Source organism: Anomalospiza imberbis, chromosome 5, assembly GCF_031753505.1.
Source record: "Anomalospiza imberbis isolate Cuckoo-Finch-1a 21T00152 chromosome 5, ASM3175350v1, whole genome shotgun sequence".
In the NCBI taxonomy this organism is placed as follows: Eukaryota; Metazoa; Chordata; class Aves; order Passeriformes; family Viduidae; genus Anomalospiza; species Anomalospiza imberbis.
In genome coordinates this window covers 70,712,570-70,733,713 of record NC_089685.1, presented here as the reverse complement: position 1 = coordinate 70,733,713, position 21,144 = coordinate 70,712,570, and the positions used below count along the sequence as shown (strand labels likewise).

Below are 21,144 nucleotides of genomic sequence, written 5' to 3'. Positions count from 1 at the left end.
CAAAAATGTGGTTTCAGTAAGAAGGAATAAGATCATTAAGAAATTAGAAAAGTACAAAGTAATTTGTCAAAGAAGACAGCTCATGCCATTTTTCTGCTGCTTAAAACCTTGATATCCATTTTATTGAGCATGGTGCATGGTTCTTGTCTTCAAGACTCAGGAAGGACACAGTAAATGTGGAAAGTGTGCAGACAGAGGCAACAAGTATCATGAAAGGGCTTAAGCAGCTCTTTGGCCAAGCAAAGCTAAAAAGGCTGAGAGTCTGTAGTTTGGAGAGAAGACTGGAGGATGTCTGTGTATGTACAATTAATTTTTGTAAAATCGTGATGGTGATAGATAAGGGAAATGCCTCCTTAAATACTGTAATATTTTAACTTAGGGACCTTCAATGAAACAGGTAGGAAATAATTTCTCAACAAATGGAATAAAGTACTTCTTTAGACAGTCAGTGGTGAGCTTTTAAAATCTGCTGTCACAAAGCTGTGAAGGCAGATGACAACATCACCACATTCAGGAAGGCTCAACACAAATTCATGGATAAGAGGTTCAGGGATAGGTTTCACAAAGGAACAGCAAAGGGTGGATCCTATAAGATCCATAATGCAACAATTTTGGGTTCTGTGGGAATATGAAGGAAAGAGAGCACTGAAAGTCACCAGTTTGGAGTTTAGGCTGTGCTAAGTTCAGTTACAGATCCTTGGAGGAAAGGCAGTGGTAGTCCCATGTTTTCCCATAGTTTGTTGTTTTCTGTTCTCTTGTCTTACAGGCAAAGCTGGTCTAGTAAAAGAATCCTCAAGGGGAAGGGTAACATTTCTGGGGTTTGAATGAAGCAATTCCATTTTTTGGTATTTTGTTAATCCAGCCTGTAAATTTTGTCATATCTGTATCAGAGGAATTCTTTTAGCCTTTCTCATTTATGAGATATTTTCTCTTAAAAAAATGATAGCATGTTTGTATCCCAACACATTATTGCCATGATATCTGAAGATTTCTTCTTTTCTTTTTTTCCATATGTCAAGAAAAAGAGAGGAATCTAGGCAGCTTTTTAGTGGCAGTATCACTCCATGATGATGCTTCAGGCTTACAAGCCTTAAATATGACTTCGAAATAAGTGGGTGTCTGTGTCAGAAGACACAAGAAACCTTTCTCAGTCTGTCAGGATCCTTCTGCAAGCAGAGGGAATATGTGAATGGACAGAAAATTCTTAAACCAGTGGTAGAAAAGGAAGAAACAGTGGTTAAAACCAGACAGCTGCATGCTTGTTAATCCAGCAGTGTTATAAGACTAACACTGCCACAAAACTGACAGCACAGACAGACAGCCTGATTCTGTTCCTCCTCTCTGCAGGGTCAGGATCCAAGTCAGCTGCTGGAATAGATGCACATACACGTATGTTTTCATATATGGTATCCAAAAATTGATTGCCCCAGTGGCTGTGCTTAGTCTATCCAGTAGCTGGACCCAGATCTCCCTGCTCTCCCCAGCTGATGACACCCTCAGCATAAAAAAAACCACACAAAACACATAAAAACCCTCAAGGTCCACAGCTATGCCGAGCTGGGTGCTGGTGCTTGGGCCTCTTCGTGGTACATGGATGTGTGTCTGCTCCAGACGTGTGGTTTTCCCAGCAGCTCAGACTCTTGTCTTTCTGGTGGGTGGCTCAGACCACTGGTCCCTGTGGCCAACAGCTCTTGGATGTTGACTAATGAAGGAGTTGTAGTGGAGCAACATTAGTAGCCCCACTAATGTTGAGTGGGGCTGAAGGAAGTGAACGTACCCACGCGGCTCTTGTGCTCCTCACGGCCCCTGACTCTGATCTTTGGCATCATCACCAAGCCAGACCGGAGAGAGCCAAGAGCAGAGCTCACTGGTTACTGCCAGCTGCTTTGGCTGGCCTCTGCAAGCATTTCAGATGCGAGCCTCTGATTCCTTTCAGGATTACTGTGCTTGAAATACGAGCCCCAGAAAACTCTGCATCTGAGATTAAGGCTGCTCTTTGAACCCGATGCAGCCTGCCTGCAGTGTGTCCCAGTGAAGGGATGGGAGACTGGTTTGAAGCCAGGATCATGCCAGTCTGGTTTGTGCCATCTTTATTTCCTTCATTCATAATTTTCCTTCTACCTTGCTTTTCCCCCTCTCTTCCAGCTTCCCTTTTCCTTTTTGCCACTTGGCTGGAAAGGATCTATTTTGCCTACCAGTGGTCACAGGAATCCTGTTGTAATGAGGTGTGATTAGAGCTACTTCCAGCTGGGTGAATAGTGGAAGAGATCTTTTCTAGTCTGCCCATGGAAGAGAAACTTTGAAGTGAAAACCAGTGCTAGGGGACAGAAATTTTAATTTTCTATCTTTGCTACTCTCTCCTCTTTTTCCTTTTTGTCTTGTTCTCCTTTAGTACTGAACGTGAACAGCAAAAGCAGATCAGAAGCATTTAAATTCATTTTTTGCTCTTTCCCCCTCCCACCAAAAAAGTAACAACACCAGCTAACCAAGCCTGTAGAGAAGCTGTTTTCTTCATTTAGCTAAAGGGGTTAATCAAATCCTGAACAGAAAACTGCTGAATTATTTAGGTTATAAGGTATTTTGGTTTTATTCGTGTTAAGCAGAAGGGTATGTATTTTAATATACATCTCATATGGAGTGAAATTTAGATACACCTAAATCAATACACCACCTATAAAAACATAAACTTAACTTTTATCAAAAAAAGAGGTTTAAATAGCATCCTAACCCTATTGAGACAGAGAAATGCCCTTGTTTGCTTAACAATCTTCAGATCCTATATGTATGCAAAATATTTTTACCATCTTATGGTAAAATGCCTTATTAAATGTTTATATAAACTTTGTTGCAACTAAGAAACTTAAAATCAAAACTTAAGACACTCCTGCCCCACCCACCCATTCATTTCATCTCTGATCTGTAAAGCATGCAAAGAGAAAATGGCATTGCCTCTGAGTAAAGTCAGAGGGAGAAATCTGTTATTTAGAAAACATGATACAAGGATTGATTTCTTATCACCCTTTGCAAGCTCAGTAGAAGCTTTAGCTGCTTTAATCTGAACAACAGATTGTCTAGTTTGAAAGCTGAAATCTCCGCATAAAGTTATCATGTGAAAGAGTTCCTGTGGCTGAACTGCCCTGCAGAATGTCGTCCAAATGCACAAGATAACCAGACAGGCAATGAAGTTTTAGGCCTGCTTTTATCTCTTTTTCTGTGTGTGACTTTTTCACGTGATCACAAAGGCATCTATCTATTGTCACAGAAGACATGCTGTGAATTCTGGGGTTCTTTCTTGAAGTCATTACCACAGTGACACTTTTCCTGAATTGATCACTGAAAGTCAGGGTTAGTCTCACAGTTAAGTTCATCTTCTGCATACATTTCTGAGCTTCTTCTCCTAAAGGGAAGAAATTAACATTCACTCAGGAAAAAACATGCCCATCTTTGTGCTGCTCTTCTCTGTTCCTAAACACTTGGCAATTCAAAATTGCAAAGGAAAAAAGTTCTCTAGTGCCTACAGAGCCAAAGGAACTCATTTCTATGAGCTGTGAATGACACAATCTTGACAGTTAGAGTGGGGCTAGGATATTTTTTTTGGCTAAGAATGTCCCTAAACATTGCAAATAGAAGGAAGACAACATTGGAAAGAATGTAAACACTCGGATTTTGAGCCCTGTTTACACATCTGGATAATTAAATGCTTGTCTGGAAGCAAACTATTTATTTACTGCCTTCCACTAGATTCCTCACATCTCATCCTGAAATATTTAGGGTTTTTTAAAGTAACAATTGTTTTATGCTATTAACTAGCTGCATCACCAACCTGGTCAAATATGACCAAGAAAACCAACATTCTTCTTGATTTGAGTAATTATTTGTATAAACTGGGGATCAGTTTGCTCTTTCTCCATTTCTCTCAAAATTTCAAAACAAGTTTGCTTTGGAAGGCTCTGATATCAAATTAAGGCCATTGTCTGAGCTTGTCTCTCCAGGGAAATTTATTTTCCTGTTTTCTGATGTGTCAGAACCTGAGATTCAATATGCATGAGGCAAAGACATCTGAATTGTTGACAAATCAGATGATATAAGGCAGAAATTGTTGTGCTGTGGTGAAATATGGTGTGATGACTGACCATTTTATCAACATGACATTTAGATATATAATACCTCTGTAAGGAGTCTGGTATATTGCATCCTTTTTTTTTTTTTTTTTTTTTTTTTTTGTGAGTACAGTAAAGCATGGCAAGCTAGACGTTTCAAACAAATATAGAAGTTGCTGGGAGCTTTTCTTTCCTTTTCCAAACTCCCATCAGCACTAGGGATAATCACACTCTGCATGTGTGTACCTGTGCTTGTGTTTTGTGCATAGATATACCTAAACATTATTTTAAAAACAAACATGTTAAAAATAAACACACCTACATTAAAGAGTCAAAGCAAGGGCAGGAATGAAAGCTATGACTTGCAGTGTTATGTGTCTAGGTATGAAAGTTAGAGATGGTTTGTAGCAGAAAGATGCAACAATAATTTACCCAGTGACAACTGTACCTTCTCTGTCAAAAAAAAAAACCCTACCAGTAAAAACAAACAAGCAACACCAACAATAGAGACAGCAGAGAAGAAAATGGAGAGTGCTTGGAATGTGAAATAATCATATATATATGTGTGTGTGTGTCTTTTGACACTTCATTTTTATATGACCTAAGGCTGACAGATCCAGAATATAAGTATTACTTTTCTTATAAAATCTGGTCTGCAGAAAATGATATCCTACCCAAAGGAAAACATGTACTTAGCTGAAAAGCAGTGTACTGTGTGACTTGGCCCCTCTGTACAATAAAGTTTGTTGCTACACAAAGCTTCAGGTGGTTTTAATTTCAAACTGAAATTTTAATCTTCTTTTCCAGACTCTCAGAGCAGCAGAGAAGAATCTTGTGGTTTTATCGCTACTCCTGCGATAACCAGAACTGCTCCCTTCCTCTGGTGCTGGGCAGTGCGCCCAGCTGGGACAGAACCACTGTGTCAGAAATGTATGCCCTGCTGAGGGCATGGAGGTTTTCTGACCCTCTGGAGGCACTTGGGCTGCTGACTTTCAGGTAAGGGAAAATTACCCAGGTAGGAAATCAAGGATGAACAGAAGGGTCACGTGCTGGTTCATTCAGTGCTGCTGTTTGCTCAGCACACTGTCCAGGTTTGGTGCACTGGCTGTGCTTCCCTTTCTCTCTGGGCCAAAGTGAAAATGGAGTTGCAGTTCTTGCCATGACCTTGAGTGTGGCAGCCATGTCTGCTTGGCTGAGATGATTATCATTGTCACTGCTTTTAATGAAGGGATGGGACCATCTTTGAGCTAAGAAGGATTCATTGCTCAGATAAACATCAGTCTCAGGGGCTGTGAGATTTTAGAGGAGCAAGCAGTTTGTTATAGCTCACAGTAGTCACAAGTTCTTTGTTACAAGACAATATAGAACTTTCTAGTCCAGTAGACAGTTGCCACGAGGTGTATTTTGCTTTTCTATCCTATCATCTTTACTTAATTTTGCTGCACTGTGGATACTTTTGTCCAGTAGGCTTCTGTCTCACATACACATGTATGCTTCTGTTATAACTTCTAAACTCTTAACTTATTCTATATAATTACATCCCTACATTATAAACCCTTCACCATCTTATCAATGCAGTTTCTCACTTACTTAAGGCATATTCTTACTTACAACTATAGAAACATGAGTTTATGATTTTTCTGCTTGATGTCTGTGTATTGTATTTTTACATCAATCCAAGCTTCTTCTAAGGCAGCAGATCAAATCCTCCAGTGTCTGTGAAGTTTCTGTTTTTCCAGTTCCCACAGGAAAGTCACGATAAACAGAAGGGTCACGTGCTGGTTCATTCAGTGCTGCTGTTTGCTCAGCACACTGTCCAGGTTTGGTGCACTGGCTGTGCTTCCCTTTCTCTCTGGGCCAAAGTGAAAATGGAGTTGCAGTTCTTGCCATGACCTTGAGTGTGCCAGCCATGTCTGCTTAGCTGAGAAGGTTTTCTATTTCTCAGGATAATGAAAAGAGTATTTCATTGTCTAGAACAGATTCAGGCAGTTTCTGGTAACAGGTGATCAGTCAAATACTTAGCACTTACACAGCATTCCACAACTTCAAACTACTGAACAGGCATGAGGTGAATAATGGCAGGTACGGAGGACTGAAATATATCTCTAGATTATACAATAACCTATGTAAATACATACAGTCCCACGTGTAACCTGTCTTTCTGAAGCAGACCGGATGGAACTTTGAAGCCAGTTGATTGAATTCTGTTGTGGTGCCCTGTGTTCCACCCCCTCCTCTCGCACTGGGAGCTGATTGTTTGTCAGGACACTTGCTTGATGCTGGAGATAGCCCTACCCATGATGTACCAGAGATGTCAGGGGACAGAATCTGTGTCAGCAGCTACATTCCCTCCAAAAACTGGGAGGTATTCTGCATTAAGTGACCTGTAAAAACATTACACATGCAGATGAAATGCTTGAGCAAATTTGTTTTATCAAGCTGTTGCTTGTCTTGGGTAAGCACAAGCTGCATCAGTTTTGCAATCTCAGTTTCATGCTCTACCTTTGGAAAAAAAAAATAAACCTCCTCTAAAGCTTTACTTGGGAAATATACTGTGACTTGATAAACTTACTGCCAGATTATTAAAAATAGACCTTCAACAATCTAAAATGGATTATTTTCTCTGGATGCAATTTCCTAATACTTGTATCCCAGGTTTCTATCTGAACTATTAGCAGCTTCACATGTTTGCATACATGTCTTTTTTATGTGTAGCGGGAATGGTGGAAGCAAAGATCCTGACAGATCAGGTTCTGGAGTATAATATTGTTATTTATCATTATTAAATTATTAGGATCCAATTCTAATTTATAAAAGATCCTTGTAGAAAGGAGTATATGGGCACTGTGTTGTCTTCCAGACTTCAGAGTAGAAAGAGAATATGATAGGGTTTGTCAGAACATGCCAGGCTTTTAGATCAGACCTTTTGCCCCATTTTGTTTCTGTGTCTGGGTGGCATTTCTACAAGTGAAGATCTTGATTGTTCTTTGAAGATGCAGCTCTGCACGAGGGTGTGATGCAGAATCAGCCCTTTCAGGTGCTTCAGAGAGTATTTGATATTACTCAGTCTGTTCCCCAGCCTCTCAGCGTGCATCAGGTGCAGTGTACCCGTTGTTCATTCTGGCTACAGGAAGATTGCCGACATGGAAAAGAAGGGAAAATGTCATCACTTTGTCCCTCTTGTGCCACCATGGGGAGTGGCTGACACCTGCAGTTGTGCCGAAGAACAAGGACTTCTCTCCCGGTCAGGATCTTAGATGGCTTGTCCCTTTAGTTCCTCACAGATGATAATATCAATCCAGGTTTGTTTTTTTTTTTTTTTTATTTTGCTTCATGGTGATACTGCAGAAAGTTCTGCATCACAGAACAAACCTTAGGAAAAAAAACCTGTCCTCCTCATATCTACAATATCTTGTTGGGGCATGAGCAGCTGGGAAGCTAACCTTCAGAAACACAGAGATTACATTTCCTTAAAGATGCCCCGTTTCAAAAATGTCTGGGTCGCTGATTTAACTGCTGAGACACTTGGATACATGCAAATTGAGAGAGTGGGCTGAAGGAGAGGAGTACTTTCCATATAAATGGATTTCTGAGGTTTCTTCTCTTAGTTCTCTATTTCTCGGTTTTCTATCATTTGGAAAAAGTACAGTAACACTGGCTAGGGCCCAACCTCACTTCCCCTTACCCTCACTGACTTTGGATCACAGGCTCTTTAACTGAGCTGGTTTTGAACATTCATTCAACTCTATCCTGTTTTATGTTTGGCAGTGACAACTCATCAACTCAGTTCCTCACTTCTATCATCCACGAAACAGCTCTCTGATTTCTTGTGATTGCTAAGACACGGCTGAAAGATCCAAGTTCATATAAAACATGAGCAGAATATAAAATAAATTCTCTCCATATATTCATGTCTATTTTAAGGACTTGTGTTACCATCACTATCAAACCATGGGTAAGGAAAATGAATTAGAGCTGATCTTTGTCTACAAGTATTTCTGACAGGAGCAACTGCACTGCCCAAAAGTCAGTGTAGTGCATCCTCTCTCCAGTGGTGACCAACAACAGCTACCCAGGGAACACAGTGAAAATGGGCCAAACATAGTGACACTGCTGCTCTCCCAGCTTTCAGAATTCTGCAGCTCAGAGACCTCCTCAGACAGATTGCTTTTTGTTGTTGTTGCAAGAGCCCTCTTGCATTTTTCTTCCATGATTTTTTTTCCAAAGTAAAATCGATTCTGCATAAATATTCAGCTTACAATCCTAAAGCAAGAAGAGCTGCAGCTTAGCTCTATTGCTGTATTATTTCTGTGCACCACAATTTATCAGTACCAAGAGTTTTCAGTCGCTCAGGAATCTGGATGCTTTCTTTGGTGGAACTTCAGTTTGCAGTGTCTTTAGGAGAACCTGAATCTGTGCTGCAGGCATGTGCTCACTCTTTAGAAAATGATTCTCAGAATCACTAGTCTCTTCTACAAGCCTTGGCTTGGGAACTCTAAATTATCCTTCTTCTCAGAGCAAAAAAAAAGCAGCATCTGTCCTGCTGATTAAACTCAAGCACCCATTGGTGAGGACAGAGAAATGAAAACCATTGGAGAGGCTTCCTGGCATAGCAGGCAGCATCACAGAGCTTAGGGAGGGGTATCACAGCCCAGCAGATCAAGCCCCCTTATCAGGAATCTGAAGTGGAAAGCTCTTTCCAACTTCCTGAAATTTCTAAGTTGCTTTGTTCACCTCACAGTTAAACGTACCCCTTAATAGATGTTTCTTGTTCTTTGAGTGTGCCTCTCTTGCTTATGCTCTTCCACTTTGCAGGCAACCCTCAAGGCAGGCAAATGATAAGATGCTCATTTACACAGTGGAAAGGAAGAACTTTCATAAATGGAAAACACAATCACGGTACATTTCACAGATAAATTCAGTTGCAACCTTGAATCCAGCACTCAGAGCAAGTGCGTTGTTTCTTAGAGCCCTAGAAGCCAATGCTTAAAAAAATAATTTAAAAAAAATTAATATTTCTTTAATCAATAAAGATGGGATGGAGAGGGTGGGAGGAGGAAGTGCAGAAAGAAGATTTTCCACTCTTACCTCTAATTTCAGGGAAGGATGGTTATAAGCTGTTGCCTGAAATATAAAATTATCCCTAAGGCAGATGTTATAGAGATGGTCCCTCCTACTCAGAGCAGCTTCTTGGTGCCCTGTGCATTTTGCTGTTGATTTCACTTATTGAGTTTGGTAAAAAGCCAAGCTTTAGTGAGTTAGATCTTTCCACAGCTGTATCCAGGGAAATAATACCAATGCACTCCTTTACTCCAAGAATTTCCTTGATGACAGAAAGAAAGCAAAGGCAGGGTTAGCAGTGCCATCATTTATGGTCTGTTGCTAGCAGGCCAATGCTTTGTGTATGGTTAGAACAACCATGGTTGGAAATTTTTAGTCAGGTTATCTTGCTATTCAAATTACTGCAGAGGAAAGTCCAAACATATCATATTTTTTAACCATACCAGCAAATGTCGTCTTCAGCTTTTGTTTGGTTTTGGTTTTTTTGTTTGTTTGTTTGTTTGTTTTTGTTTTGTTTTGTTTGTTTGTTTTTCTGGCCCATTTAGAGTACACTTGCAGCCCTGTGAGGTGTCATGGCTGGGAATGAGGAAATGGAGCTAGAATCAGGAAACAGCCATGGAATCTAAATCTTCTTTCCAGCATAGTGCATGGCTGCCACCATTTTGTAGAGAGAACTTTTGAAGTAGCTTGTGGCAGTTGAGATGGAACCTCCTTGTTAAGCTTAAAAAATTTCCTAGAAACTTCCTGCTGAATTCTAATTCTGTCAGGGCAACTGCACAGGAAAGGAAATTTCTTTAAATTTCTTTTAAAACTTTAAAAGTTTTGGTTATAGTATCCCTCAGCCTGTGACTGTCACAGTATTATTCTTGATTCTCACTTTATGCAGCAGAGTGGCTATTTGCATTTCAGAGGTTAAGATAACTAACCAATAATTAAAATAAAATGTGATACCTTGAAGACAGATTTTGTTCTTATACCTTTGAAAGCCAAACAGATTTAGAATTGTTGAACCAGATTGTCATTGTTTCAATAAAAGGAAAATTTAAAATGTTCCCTTGGAGCTCACAATGGAGTATTTATAAATACAGCAGAGTATTTATAAACCAGATAGCAGTAGAGCATACCTTGCCTGTTTGCATCTTCTTGCTTGGTAGTAGTTATGCATCAACATGGAGAGCAAACACAGGCTTAGGCAAAGAAATAAGAAGAACAAAGCAACACTCCACAATAATTTGGTACTTTGATGTACAGAAGACATTACTGATAAAGCTTTAAAACTGCTTATGCTTAATATACATGAAATTTAGTGATAACTTTGGTGATGTATGCATTGCTAGGAACAGACAAGTCTTCTTTTTGAGCAGTGGCACGTGATGAATTCTTTATTTTTTTTTAACTGTTTTTAACCATTTTTAGCTTTCTTGGCAATAAATATGGAGGCACTGCATCAGAATGCTGTAGTAGGACAAATAGACAACTATGTAGAATACTGCATGTTTTCTGTGCATAATTGTGCACTCTAGTCAGGAAGCTTAATCTAAATAATCCTGTTTTCCATGGTTTAATCTTCAATTTTAATGTAACAGAATAGTTTGTCTCTGGGGCAGGAGGAACCTTCTAGTTCATACAGGTTTCAAATGGAAACTTCTTTTTCTTAATTTCTTCCTACTCTTGTCCTAGGATATGGTTCACCATATGGTCTCCATGACATCTTAAACTTATTCTTAGTTGTTTCAGTCAGAATGTCTTGTAGAAAATCTCTGTGAGCATCACTGAAAGTATATTTTCTGTGAGTAAATTCAACAGATCTATCTGCCAATCAATCAGCCAAAGCAAAAGGACCATGATCTTTGCAATGAGTGGGGCTGGCAAAGGTTCGTATGACCTCTCACAATGAAGGGAGAATTTTCTCTTTAGGAACAAAAAAAAAAAAAAAAAATGCAGTGTCCTCCTTTTTGTTGATGGTATTTGTTATCTTTATGAACTTTCCTTTAGTCATTACCACTTTCTAACCTTCATACACTCACACAGTGTTTTCTTTAGAAGTCCTCAAAGAAAGGAAAAAAAATCACAAACAAAGTCCTGCCTACCTTATCTGTAAGCTAAAACTACACACCTTAATCATTATTCTAGTAGTTTCTTCCCTCTTCCTGTCTAAATGTTTTTTAAATACTTAAACTGCCTCACAAACCTTCCCTGTCTATTTTTTTTAAACATTTTTTCCACACTTTCTCTCCCGGCCCAGTCGCATCCATCAATGGCATGATATCCTTTACTACTCAAAGGGTTTTTTGTTTTCAGTTGGTATCCTCATTCTAACAGGTTTGCTAGGTCAGCTTCCCTTGTTTCTGCCAGATTTAATAACATGCATTTCATGGATTGAAGTTTTTCTTTTTTGAAAATGCAACAGAACTAAAAATGTGAAGGGAAATGCAGAAATAAGTGGCATGATATAAGCCTCTGCCTTAGAAGAAGGCCTGTGAAAGGCTACATTGTTCTCTTCAGATATCATTATGTGCCAGAAAATGTAGAGAACTGAGCAGTTTCACTTACCTGACAAATGTATTCCAGCACAGGGCTATTTGAGGCAGCACAACAAAATTAGAATAGTAAAACTGTTAAAAATGAAATGCACATCTATTTCTCATTTACAGTCAGCTCACCACTGGCAGATGCTAAAATCTCAAGAGAATTTCACAGACCCACAGGACTCCTCAGCAGTACTTTGTTTTCTGTTTGAATCTGATTTAGCTGAAAGCTACAGCTAGATAAATAGCCCCTGACTGGCTATCTGTATGAAAAGAATCAAAGACTGAAAGTTTTCATTGTTTCCAAACCAAATTGTAATCTATGCTCATCCAGCCCAAAATTCAACTTTCACAAAAACATCCTTAAGTCTCAAGGGAGATCTAATCATCTTCTTAGAAGTTAAAAAAACAGGTGGCTGTCAATCACTGGCATCATGCAGTGAGGGAAGAGCAAAACTGCAAAAAGGGTGTTGAGTTTAGGTAGGTTAGTGTTTAATGAGAGCAAGACAGTTTGATAACTTATGGAGAATCCAAATTGTGGGACAGGCTGTGAAAGGGACATTTGAATCCTGCATAGTGTGACCTGTAGCTGAGGACTAAACTCAGCAGCTAAAATTTACAAATTGTTTATTTTTTTTTGGTAGAGCCTGTGGTGTTTCTGATGTGTGTAAACCTGGAACAAATATGTTCCACCTGTTCTGGAGTACTCAGTGCCTTAAGAGAGAACAGTTAAACTGGCCAAAAGAAGAAAGCTGCAAGACATTACAACGCAGCCAGGCAAATAAATGGGGAACACCTGGGTGCTAGTCAGAGCCCAGAACCACAACACAGTGGTTCTATTCAATGAAGTATTTATTGACCAATAAGTTGTTTGTTGAGGGGTGAAAAAAAGCCAAAGCAAACAACTATAAGTGAGTGGAAACCTAAACCTGGATGACAGCTACCATTTTGAAACTATGCAATAAAAGAATCTTACAAGCATTGTTAAAATATTTCATTTTAAGCTGGGGTGTTTTTTCAGCTAAATTCTCAGAAATTTTGGTGACAACCATGAAGCAGATAGGAAGAGGAGTCCTCAAAGGTCCTGCCTCTCTGAAGCCATAGTCAGAGGCCACATATCAGGAATTCTGTCACTTCAAATCCTTCCAAAAATTGATCTGATGTAGGCAGACTGTGCTACAGATGAGCTCCTATTTCTGAGGAATGTCCCCTTAAAGACTGGAATACTGAATTTGTTGTGATAGAGTTGTCTCATTTCTCTGCTTTCAGAGTTTTCATCATGTGTAAATTCATTGCATATTCATTGCAGCAAGCCCTGGAAATCAGCGCTCCTCTAATATCCAAACTATAAAGCTCTTTTTCTCAGGCCTGAATTGATTTCTCTTGCATTGAGTTAGAGTCAAAAAATCAATTAATTTTGTCCTCTAATCAAGATTAATTTATGGATTGCTAAAATCAGATTTGATGCAACTCAAACATTTGCAAGATTATTCATTTGAGAAAAAAAAAAATCCCTTCCAGCCCTAATGAAGTACCAGACTAGAAGATGGCACAGTTTCCAGGCATGTGAAGGGATTTTTTTTTTTTTCACTCAGATCTGCTTCTAAACCTTCCTCTTTTATTGCTTCTAGCAAATAAACTGGTGTATGCAAGTGTGAATAGCATAGCACCATGTATTACTAGTGGAGCTCATTAGAGTTTGCTGTAACTAACCCCAGTGTTTCTGAGGCTGTTAAATGTTTGCTCAAGTACAAATGTAAGGGGGAAAACAAATAGCATTAAATATTGTGCCTGTGTACAATACTTAAATACAAATTCAATATTGTACTTGTACCTGTGGCCCTGAGCAACACCAAAATTCAAAAAAAGCAATGGGTAGTGCATCTAGGGATTAGAAAATTGTCAGGTAGCTAAAAAACCAGGCTACTTGTCCAGTCTGTTCAAAAGAATGAACTAAGCCTCAAGCTGACCTCAAGATTTACAAGCTGAAGGAAACAGTTTAGTCACCAAAACCAACAAATTACCAAAATCTCATTCAAGAAGAATAAGAGCCATGTTTCCTGAAGCAAACCACCCTGCAGGTATTTCACCACAGTGCCTGTCATTCCCTAACCACATCTCCTGGCACTGCTTCTGGTGACTTTGACATAGCCCTGGTTTTGACTTACACCAAATCAATTCCAAATAAATCGAATATTAGCTGCTGAATTTTCTGGAATGTATGGGATTAAAATAATTTTCTCATTTTTTGTCTAGCTGGAAAAAAAATATAGGAATATCTCTCCTCATAGCGTTGCGTGTGTTCAGGTCTTGGCTGCTGGTAAGGACAAGCTGTAACTAAGGATTAACATTTTTCTGCCTGGCCTTGTGCCTGTGTAGAGTGTATTTCCCTGTTCAGTAGCCTGTTGAATTAGGCAAGAAGGGGAAGGGAAAGACTCATTTCCATATTATCTGCACATGCTTGGCACACAACCCTTTGGAGCAATCGCATAATTAGAAAATAGGATGATATGGAAGGGATTATGTTGGGTTTTTTTTCCTATATAGTCCTCCTTCAAATATGTTTTGTTCTAAATAGCTATGTGAATATTAAAGTAACAACTTCTCATTCCTAATAGGTTGCCTAGAATAAATAAGTAAAAAAAAAAAAATGAGCCTTGCAAAGTTCCTCCCCTCCCCACTGAGTCTCTCTCAGCATTATACAATTATAAACCATATTAGAAACATCATTAAATATGTGCCATAACAGACAAAATAGTAAAACCAGACCTGAGTCACATTGCTAGAGGATGTTGGAAAGTGTTACAGGTTGCAGCCTTGAAAACCATTTTTTTCAAGTCCAACTTTCCACCTGTTTTTGTTTGTTTTTAAATCAAAATATCCCCATTTTTATTAGATGGCATCTAGTTAACTCTCTGATCAAAGTGTGCATACTGTTCTGCTTCAGCTGGTTTTATTGCGCTTAAAAGCTCAAGATTCAAGCAGCAGGTGCCATTATACTGCTGAGCACCTTGCTTTACAATTTCTTCTCTTTTTATCTTGGTAGAATCAAGCAGTCATTGCTGCAAATATGGTACTGCCTCCTCTGTTTCACTTCAGGGTTTTATTTCTATATTATTGGCAAAAGGTGCTGGGTGGGAAGGTGAGAGCAGTCTGGTTTTGTGCTGAGCTCTTGAAGCAGTGACACTGTTGGCCTGTGACATCTCCTGCTGTGCATGAAGGGTCTGATTTCAAAGGACTTTCCTCAGGGTGAATTGACAGGATAACCCTTGTCCTTTAGTCATCTTTTTTTTTTTTGTGTGTGTGTGTGCCTAGACTGCCAAATCAGAGATCTCTCCCAAGAGCCTAATGGCCACATCAGTTCAGAGGGCAGGGATTCACTGCTTTTTGTGGGGCAGGTGCTCCCCCTCAGGGAACTGGATCAAAGCCCAGCAGCTCTTCTGAGCAATGTCTACTTGACTGTGGTGCTGTTTGAAGACTTTTCTGCCCCTTAGGCAGAGATGACCCTTCTTGCACCCCTGGTAACTGAAAGGTCTCCAGGAGCATGTCCAGTTTGACAGAAAATACTCTTGGGATGGCAATGGCCAACGTGCAGGTACTGGTGCACAAGTGAGGGTGGCACCACGTAGCAGACATACACAGAAGAGCACATCTGCTCCTTTCCTTGTTGAAGCAGAACCACAGCAAATCAGCCAAATTTGAACCAATCTAGGCAACTTCTGTGTATGTGAAATTCCCTGCGTACGAAACCATAGAATCATTGAGAAAAGACCTCTGAGATCATTGAGCCCAAACTTTAATGATTCATGTCACAATTGCAAAACGTGGCAAGGTAGAAATTATTTTTATGTTTCCAAAAGAAGTCCTTAAAAGATTATCTTTTGTCTTTCAAATATTAAAAGAGACACTGTATGCTTTCTCTCCTTTTCTCTTAGAAGAGAGAAAATGTTGTGTTAAGAGTCGGTTTCGATCAATCAGGTTACATCCAAATTTCATTCTCTTTCAAAGGAAAATGTTTTTACCATCTATATTGTCCAGCCTTCCTTTTCTGCATTATCACTGCTGCCACACTGTGTTTTCCTCTTTTATCATTTTTATGATGAGAGCTCCGTCACAAAATCTATACCAGGTTACAGCCACCCTGGTTTCAGCCAGAATTAGTTGAGAATGTGGCTTATGCTGAGTTCTCAAACATTTTCTCATCAGGAATGTCTGTTTCACTGACTTGGAGCCTTTCTCAGGAAGGTGCCAATTTTTTTTACCAAATTTCACATAATAAAATCCTAAAAATACCCAGCTCATGTTTTCAATTTCAAAATTACTTTTGTTTAAAAAGTATTTTTGGTTGTGGAATGAGAGAAAAGAGAAGAGCTGATTTGAGAATAAATTATCTGAAATTGATCCTTTTTGTATGGGAAATTTAAAGCTTTTGTATTGTTTCTCAGAACAAATAAATTCTTCAAGTAACTGTTAAATTTTCACATGGCTCAGAAATTTCCTATTTCAGGTAAGAAAGAGCAGCAAGAAATCTGTAATTTGTTTCATATTTTGGGAAATTACAATATGTGCTATTTCAAATTTTGAAAGGTATTTGAAGATCAAGTTTTTGGGGTTCCCCCCCCCCGTGTGACACTGTAACAGTCAATTAAATTAAGTCATCTGTGGTGTGTTTCTTGTTACAATGAAGCAAATGAATTCATTTTTTTTTCCCCCTGTTCCATTTTGAGAGAAAATCAGATTTTCTAACAGTGAGAGCTCAGGAGAGTTGCAGTGGTCTGGTATCTCTTAATGATGCTTATTTGTTTTTTCCCTAGTTTTCCAGATCAAGCTATTCGCAGGGCAGCAGTCCAACAAATAGAAAATGTGTCAAATGATGAATTGCTGGAATACCTCCCACAGCTGGTTCAGGTAAGGAGGAAATTGATAGCCAAGGAAGCCTTCAGTCCAGATCAATAACTTCATTAAATATTTTTGATGCTTTCAGGTTGGTTAAGACATTGTAAGGGGAGCAAATAAGTCTTGTCAACTGATGCCATGAGTGGGTTAAAAACAGGCCTGAGGGAGAGACTGTTTCCAGCTTAGGATAATGGAATTGTTTTGGCATTCTGATTGGGCTCTTAGAGATAGCATATGAAGGTATTTTCAAGTAACAAGGAAAAGTAAAAAGTGCATCTGAACAAGAGAAATTCTGCTCAGGTGACAGGGCTTCATTGCAGTCAAGGGAGGCAGTGCTGTTGCTACAAAGTTTTTAATATCTGAGTTTTTAATCACTGGGTTTTCAATACCACATATGCTGAGAAAACCACTGTCGGCACAGAGTGAAGTGGACATTTGGGTGTGCAATTGTCTCTTTGGAGATGTACACAGCATTTCACTGGAAATTAATGTTTTGTATGTTATGGCCTCACTGCTTCCAAAGCACTTTGTGGTTGAACCTGTCCTGTGCTGGGCCTGAGCAGGAGCTTTTGGAAGCTTTATGCCCTCACTTGGTAACACTGTGCACATGGGTGACCCTCTATCCACACTGCAGAGTTTCTCAGGGGTTCCCAGGTGTTTATCATATCTGCTTATCTGGATAGATATCTCTCTATGCATTTATGAATATACTCATGTAATCCACTCCTGTGAGGCAGCAGAACCTTCACAGCTTTACAGCATTCACAAACTGCTGTGACCTTTCACCTTCCTCGGCTTCTGTTCTAAAATAAGTTTATTTTCCAAACCAGATAATCAGAAAAAAAAAATTAAATATAGCAGTGATAGTTTTAAGTGGGGGGAGACAAGCTGCATATTTCTACTCATGTTAACAAAAAATCAGGGTGGTGTCTGTCTGTCTTACAGGTGTTGGTAGATCCCAGGGACCTGAAGTTTCTCTGCTCATTGCATTGCCAGAGCAAACTCTCCATTGTCTGATTGCTTTGCTCAAACTAAGCACTGGGTGCTTTCTGTTCTAAAGGAAAGCCATCAAAGCCAGCACAAAATTGATTTGTATTATAATTTTTTCTATTAAGGTGCTCAAGTTTGAGTGGAGTCTTGAAAGCCCTCTGGTGAAACTCCTGCTGAATCGTTCTCTTCAGAGCATCCAAGTAGCCCATCAGCTTTACTGGTAAGACCATCTGCCATTACACTCATTTTCTGTCATAGTGGAACTTATCCATGATTCCATTGGTGATAAATCCTCTTTTGGTTTACAATCAACAGAAAAGCTAAGTTTTGTTCCTTCCCTTTCAGCAGTGGGTATGAGTAACTTGTATAAAAGACCTGCTTATCTCTGCCTTCATCCCGGCCCTGGGCAGGAGGAAGAGAGGGAAGTTCTGCTATTTGGTTTTTCAGCTTTTTTTTTTTTTTTTTTTTTTTTTGAGCCAAAAGTAGCCTTCTCCAAAATTTATAGGCATTGGTTCACTTTCAAAGGAGGCTAGCTGCTTTTGTGATTTCCCTGACCTCTCCTGAAGTTGTCAAATTGTCATGTGTGTCAAAATGTGTGTCTTACCCATTTTTTATATCAGACTTGTGATGGTAGAGTTTGCAACAGTTCCTTTTCATGATTGTGGAGATGTACCAGGCCTGGCAGAAATTGCCATTCACCACCTACCTCCAAAATAAGGGGTCCTCTTAATGTATTGTTGAATTATTCTGTTTGCAGTGCTGTTACCTCAAGGCTCTCTGAGAAACAATGTGGCTTTTTGATATCTCAACATCTGCCCTGTGATCTGAAAATCAAACTCTGGTGTGGTGTTTTTGCTGGTTTTTTTTTTTCTCCCCCATCTTTAGTAATGATGGATGAACTGAGCTTTCATTTTCAGATCCCTTAAACCAAAGCTTTCCTTCCTGAAAAGGAAAGAAAACAATTTGAAATGTAGTCATTCTGTTGATGAAGTGTGGGGTTGGGAAGAGCATAAATAATACCTTCATACCTCCATGGTCTCTGGAAGTGTTAGTGGGGATAAAACAGAATTATTAATGAGTTTGTTTTACTGAAATGGGTAGGATAATGCACTTAATGAGCATATCTTTCAAATAAAGAGGAACCACATTTAGCGAGCCATTTTTCGACAGTGCCTGAAATACGCCTGAGAAAATTTCCACTAATATTAAACTTAGTCATACTGTATATAAAATATCCAGTCTGGAGGTTTAAACATGCCCTCAGAGCTGGTAGGTTTCCTGTGAAATTAGAAATTATATCCAGGGTTCAGTGGACAGGGGAACATCATTAGTTTGCCTGTGTTTTCTTTAAGTCCTCTCTTCTCAGAAGAAAAATTACTGTCTACAGTCTTCTTCCTCTTTACTTCCCAGTGCAAATCCCTAATTTTCCCCAAATTTTTCCCAAACTGTCTAATATTATAACCTTAGGTAATATAGAGCAATTATTCCATCCTGACTATATATGTTTATCTGGCACAGTGCAATGTAAAGTGGCAGAACAAATTTATTTTATACACAGCTTAATGTATAGGGTAACTGCATCCACATCAAGTGGGTTATTTCTCAAGGCTCCCTGTATTCTCTGCCTTTCAGCTGGTAGTAGCCCTGTTCATGCTGGGTGCCTCTTTTATTTAAGTGTTTAGTTCATGTGTTTCTAGCTAAACTGAGAACATAAATGTAGCAAACATCTCTTAAAATTTGGTGCTTGTATTCGCCATCTACGCTTTAGGGTTTTTTTGGTTACTCTGCTCCACCCTGTTCTTCAGTAGTAAACTCTCTTCTACCTAACGTTCCAGTTTATGTAATTACTCATATTCCTGCTCCTGTATTTTAAAAGACCGTTTCCCAACCCATAAATTCTACTTACAAAGTTTACCAGTAATATCGTGGCTTTTATTAATAAAGTCTTAAATAATTAATAAAGTATTTCCTTCACAAATTGAATTTCAGTCATTATTAAAGTAAGGGAAAGCAGAGGTTTTCTTCCACTCTTTTCTAAAGAGACTTTTAAAAGAAGTTCAATGATTTAATAATGTGGGGAGCACATGTGTGCATGTACACTGAGATAACTTCTTTAAGCGTGACTAGGTTACATTTTATTCTCAAATGTCATGTTCTGTTTCATTACCAAATTAGCTATCAAGAAGCAAGGACTGCTAAAAAAAAACCCCAAACCTTTAATAACAAGTTTTTTCTTTATTTTAATTGTAATGAGTGACATTACAATACAAATACTGTGAAATAATACAACAATGTGCACACTGTACCTGCCCAAAATAAAACTTGGAAAAGAAGGCTAATGCAATATAGAAAACTGCTGAAGTTGTTTCAGAGCCACAGGGGAAAATTCAACTGATTTGAACTTCCATGTTTTGCAATACTATTGTAAATTTAGAAATTACTAGAAAGGTGGTGACTGTGGACACTACAACTTATTTTAATGACAAATACTATTTATAATAAAATGTCAATTATTTCAAATTGACTCAATTTCCCTGCAGATCAGAGACAAGCAGCTACCTAACAATGGTGTACCATTTCATCACTTTTTTGTACTAAGATTGGATAGCAAATTTTTAATTTCTTTTCATCAAGCAGCAATAAGTTTGTCTGAAGATTTTATTTAAAAATTATGGGGCAGGAATCAGCAAAAGTAGACAGAAGAGAGAGAATTTTCATTCTTGGAACATATCTTCAGCTGGTATCAGTCAGGATAGTTTCAGTCTGTTCTTTGCTTGTATCCATTGCAGATTTGTTCCATTAATTCTGCTCTTGAGAATGGGAAGGATCTTACAGCCTGTTTGGATGTTTAGGTTTTCTCTTTTCATTTGTGTCTTCCCTTCTCCAAATTCTTGAGGAATCTGGGCCATTGCATCCATCAGTGTTTTACCTCCTCATTGTACTTCTGAATGCCTTCCCAGGGAGGCTAAAATTTGCCTGTGCATACTGTGCCAGCACTGGAGTCATGTACCACTTAAATTCCATTGTAGTCTTATTTCAGGACTTCCCAATGTCCGTGAGACATGGAGAACGATCCCACTACCTTCCAGGCATTCTCTCTGATGCTAGTCCCACCAGAGCTCCTGGCAGGCAAGAAGGCTGGAGCAAGTTTCCCCATTCCCTGGAGCCATGGTGACAAGTTATTAAACTGGTTTTAGCCAAGCACAAAGAAACCTGCTGAGCCCTTTTGGGCCCTTCTGCTTGCTGAAAGCCAGTGCTTTTCCCCTTGCTACTTGATGTTTCACACTCAGGTGGGTTTTTGTCAGCTTTTGTGCTGGAGTTTTAATCCACCTGGCGTCCTGCCAGCTGGTTTCCCCTCTTGCTGGAGTGTTTTTGGCTTTTAGCTGTTGTCACAGGTGGCAGCTGCAGCGTGGCGTCGGAACAGCTGGCTGGGGCAGCAGGTGGCCAGGAGAATGTTTCACAGATGGTTGCCTTCCACAGGAAGATTGAATAACGGGGGGAAATGTCCTCCAGGATCTGTGGCAGCTGCTTGAAGGTGGTGCTGAGGACCAGCACCATCGTCATGGAAG

The 21,144-nt window shown here is 39.3% G+C and overlaps 1 protein-coding gene across 1 annotated transcript in view; it reads left to right on the top strand.

The window, feature by feature from the left end:
* Nucleotides 1-21,144, top strand: part of PIK3C2G (phosphatidylinositol-4-phosphate 3-kinase catalytic subunit type 2 gamma) — a 188,095-nt gene that overhangs the window by 65,088 nt on the left and 101,863 nt on the right. Inside the window, 3 exon segments of the mRNA XM_068191915.1 lie at nucleotides 4,908-5,096; nucleotides 16,504-16,597; nucleotides 17,701-17,795. Coding sequence (XP_068048016.1) covers nucleotides 4,908-5,096; nucleotides 16,504-16,597; nucleotides 17,701-17,795 — 378 coding nt within the window.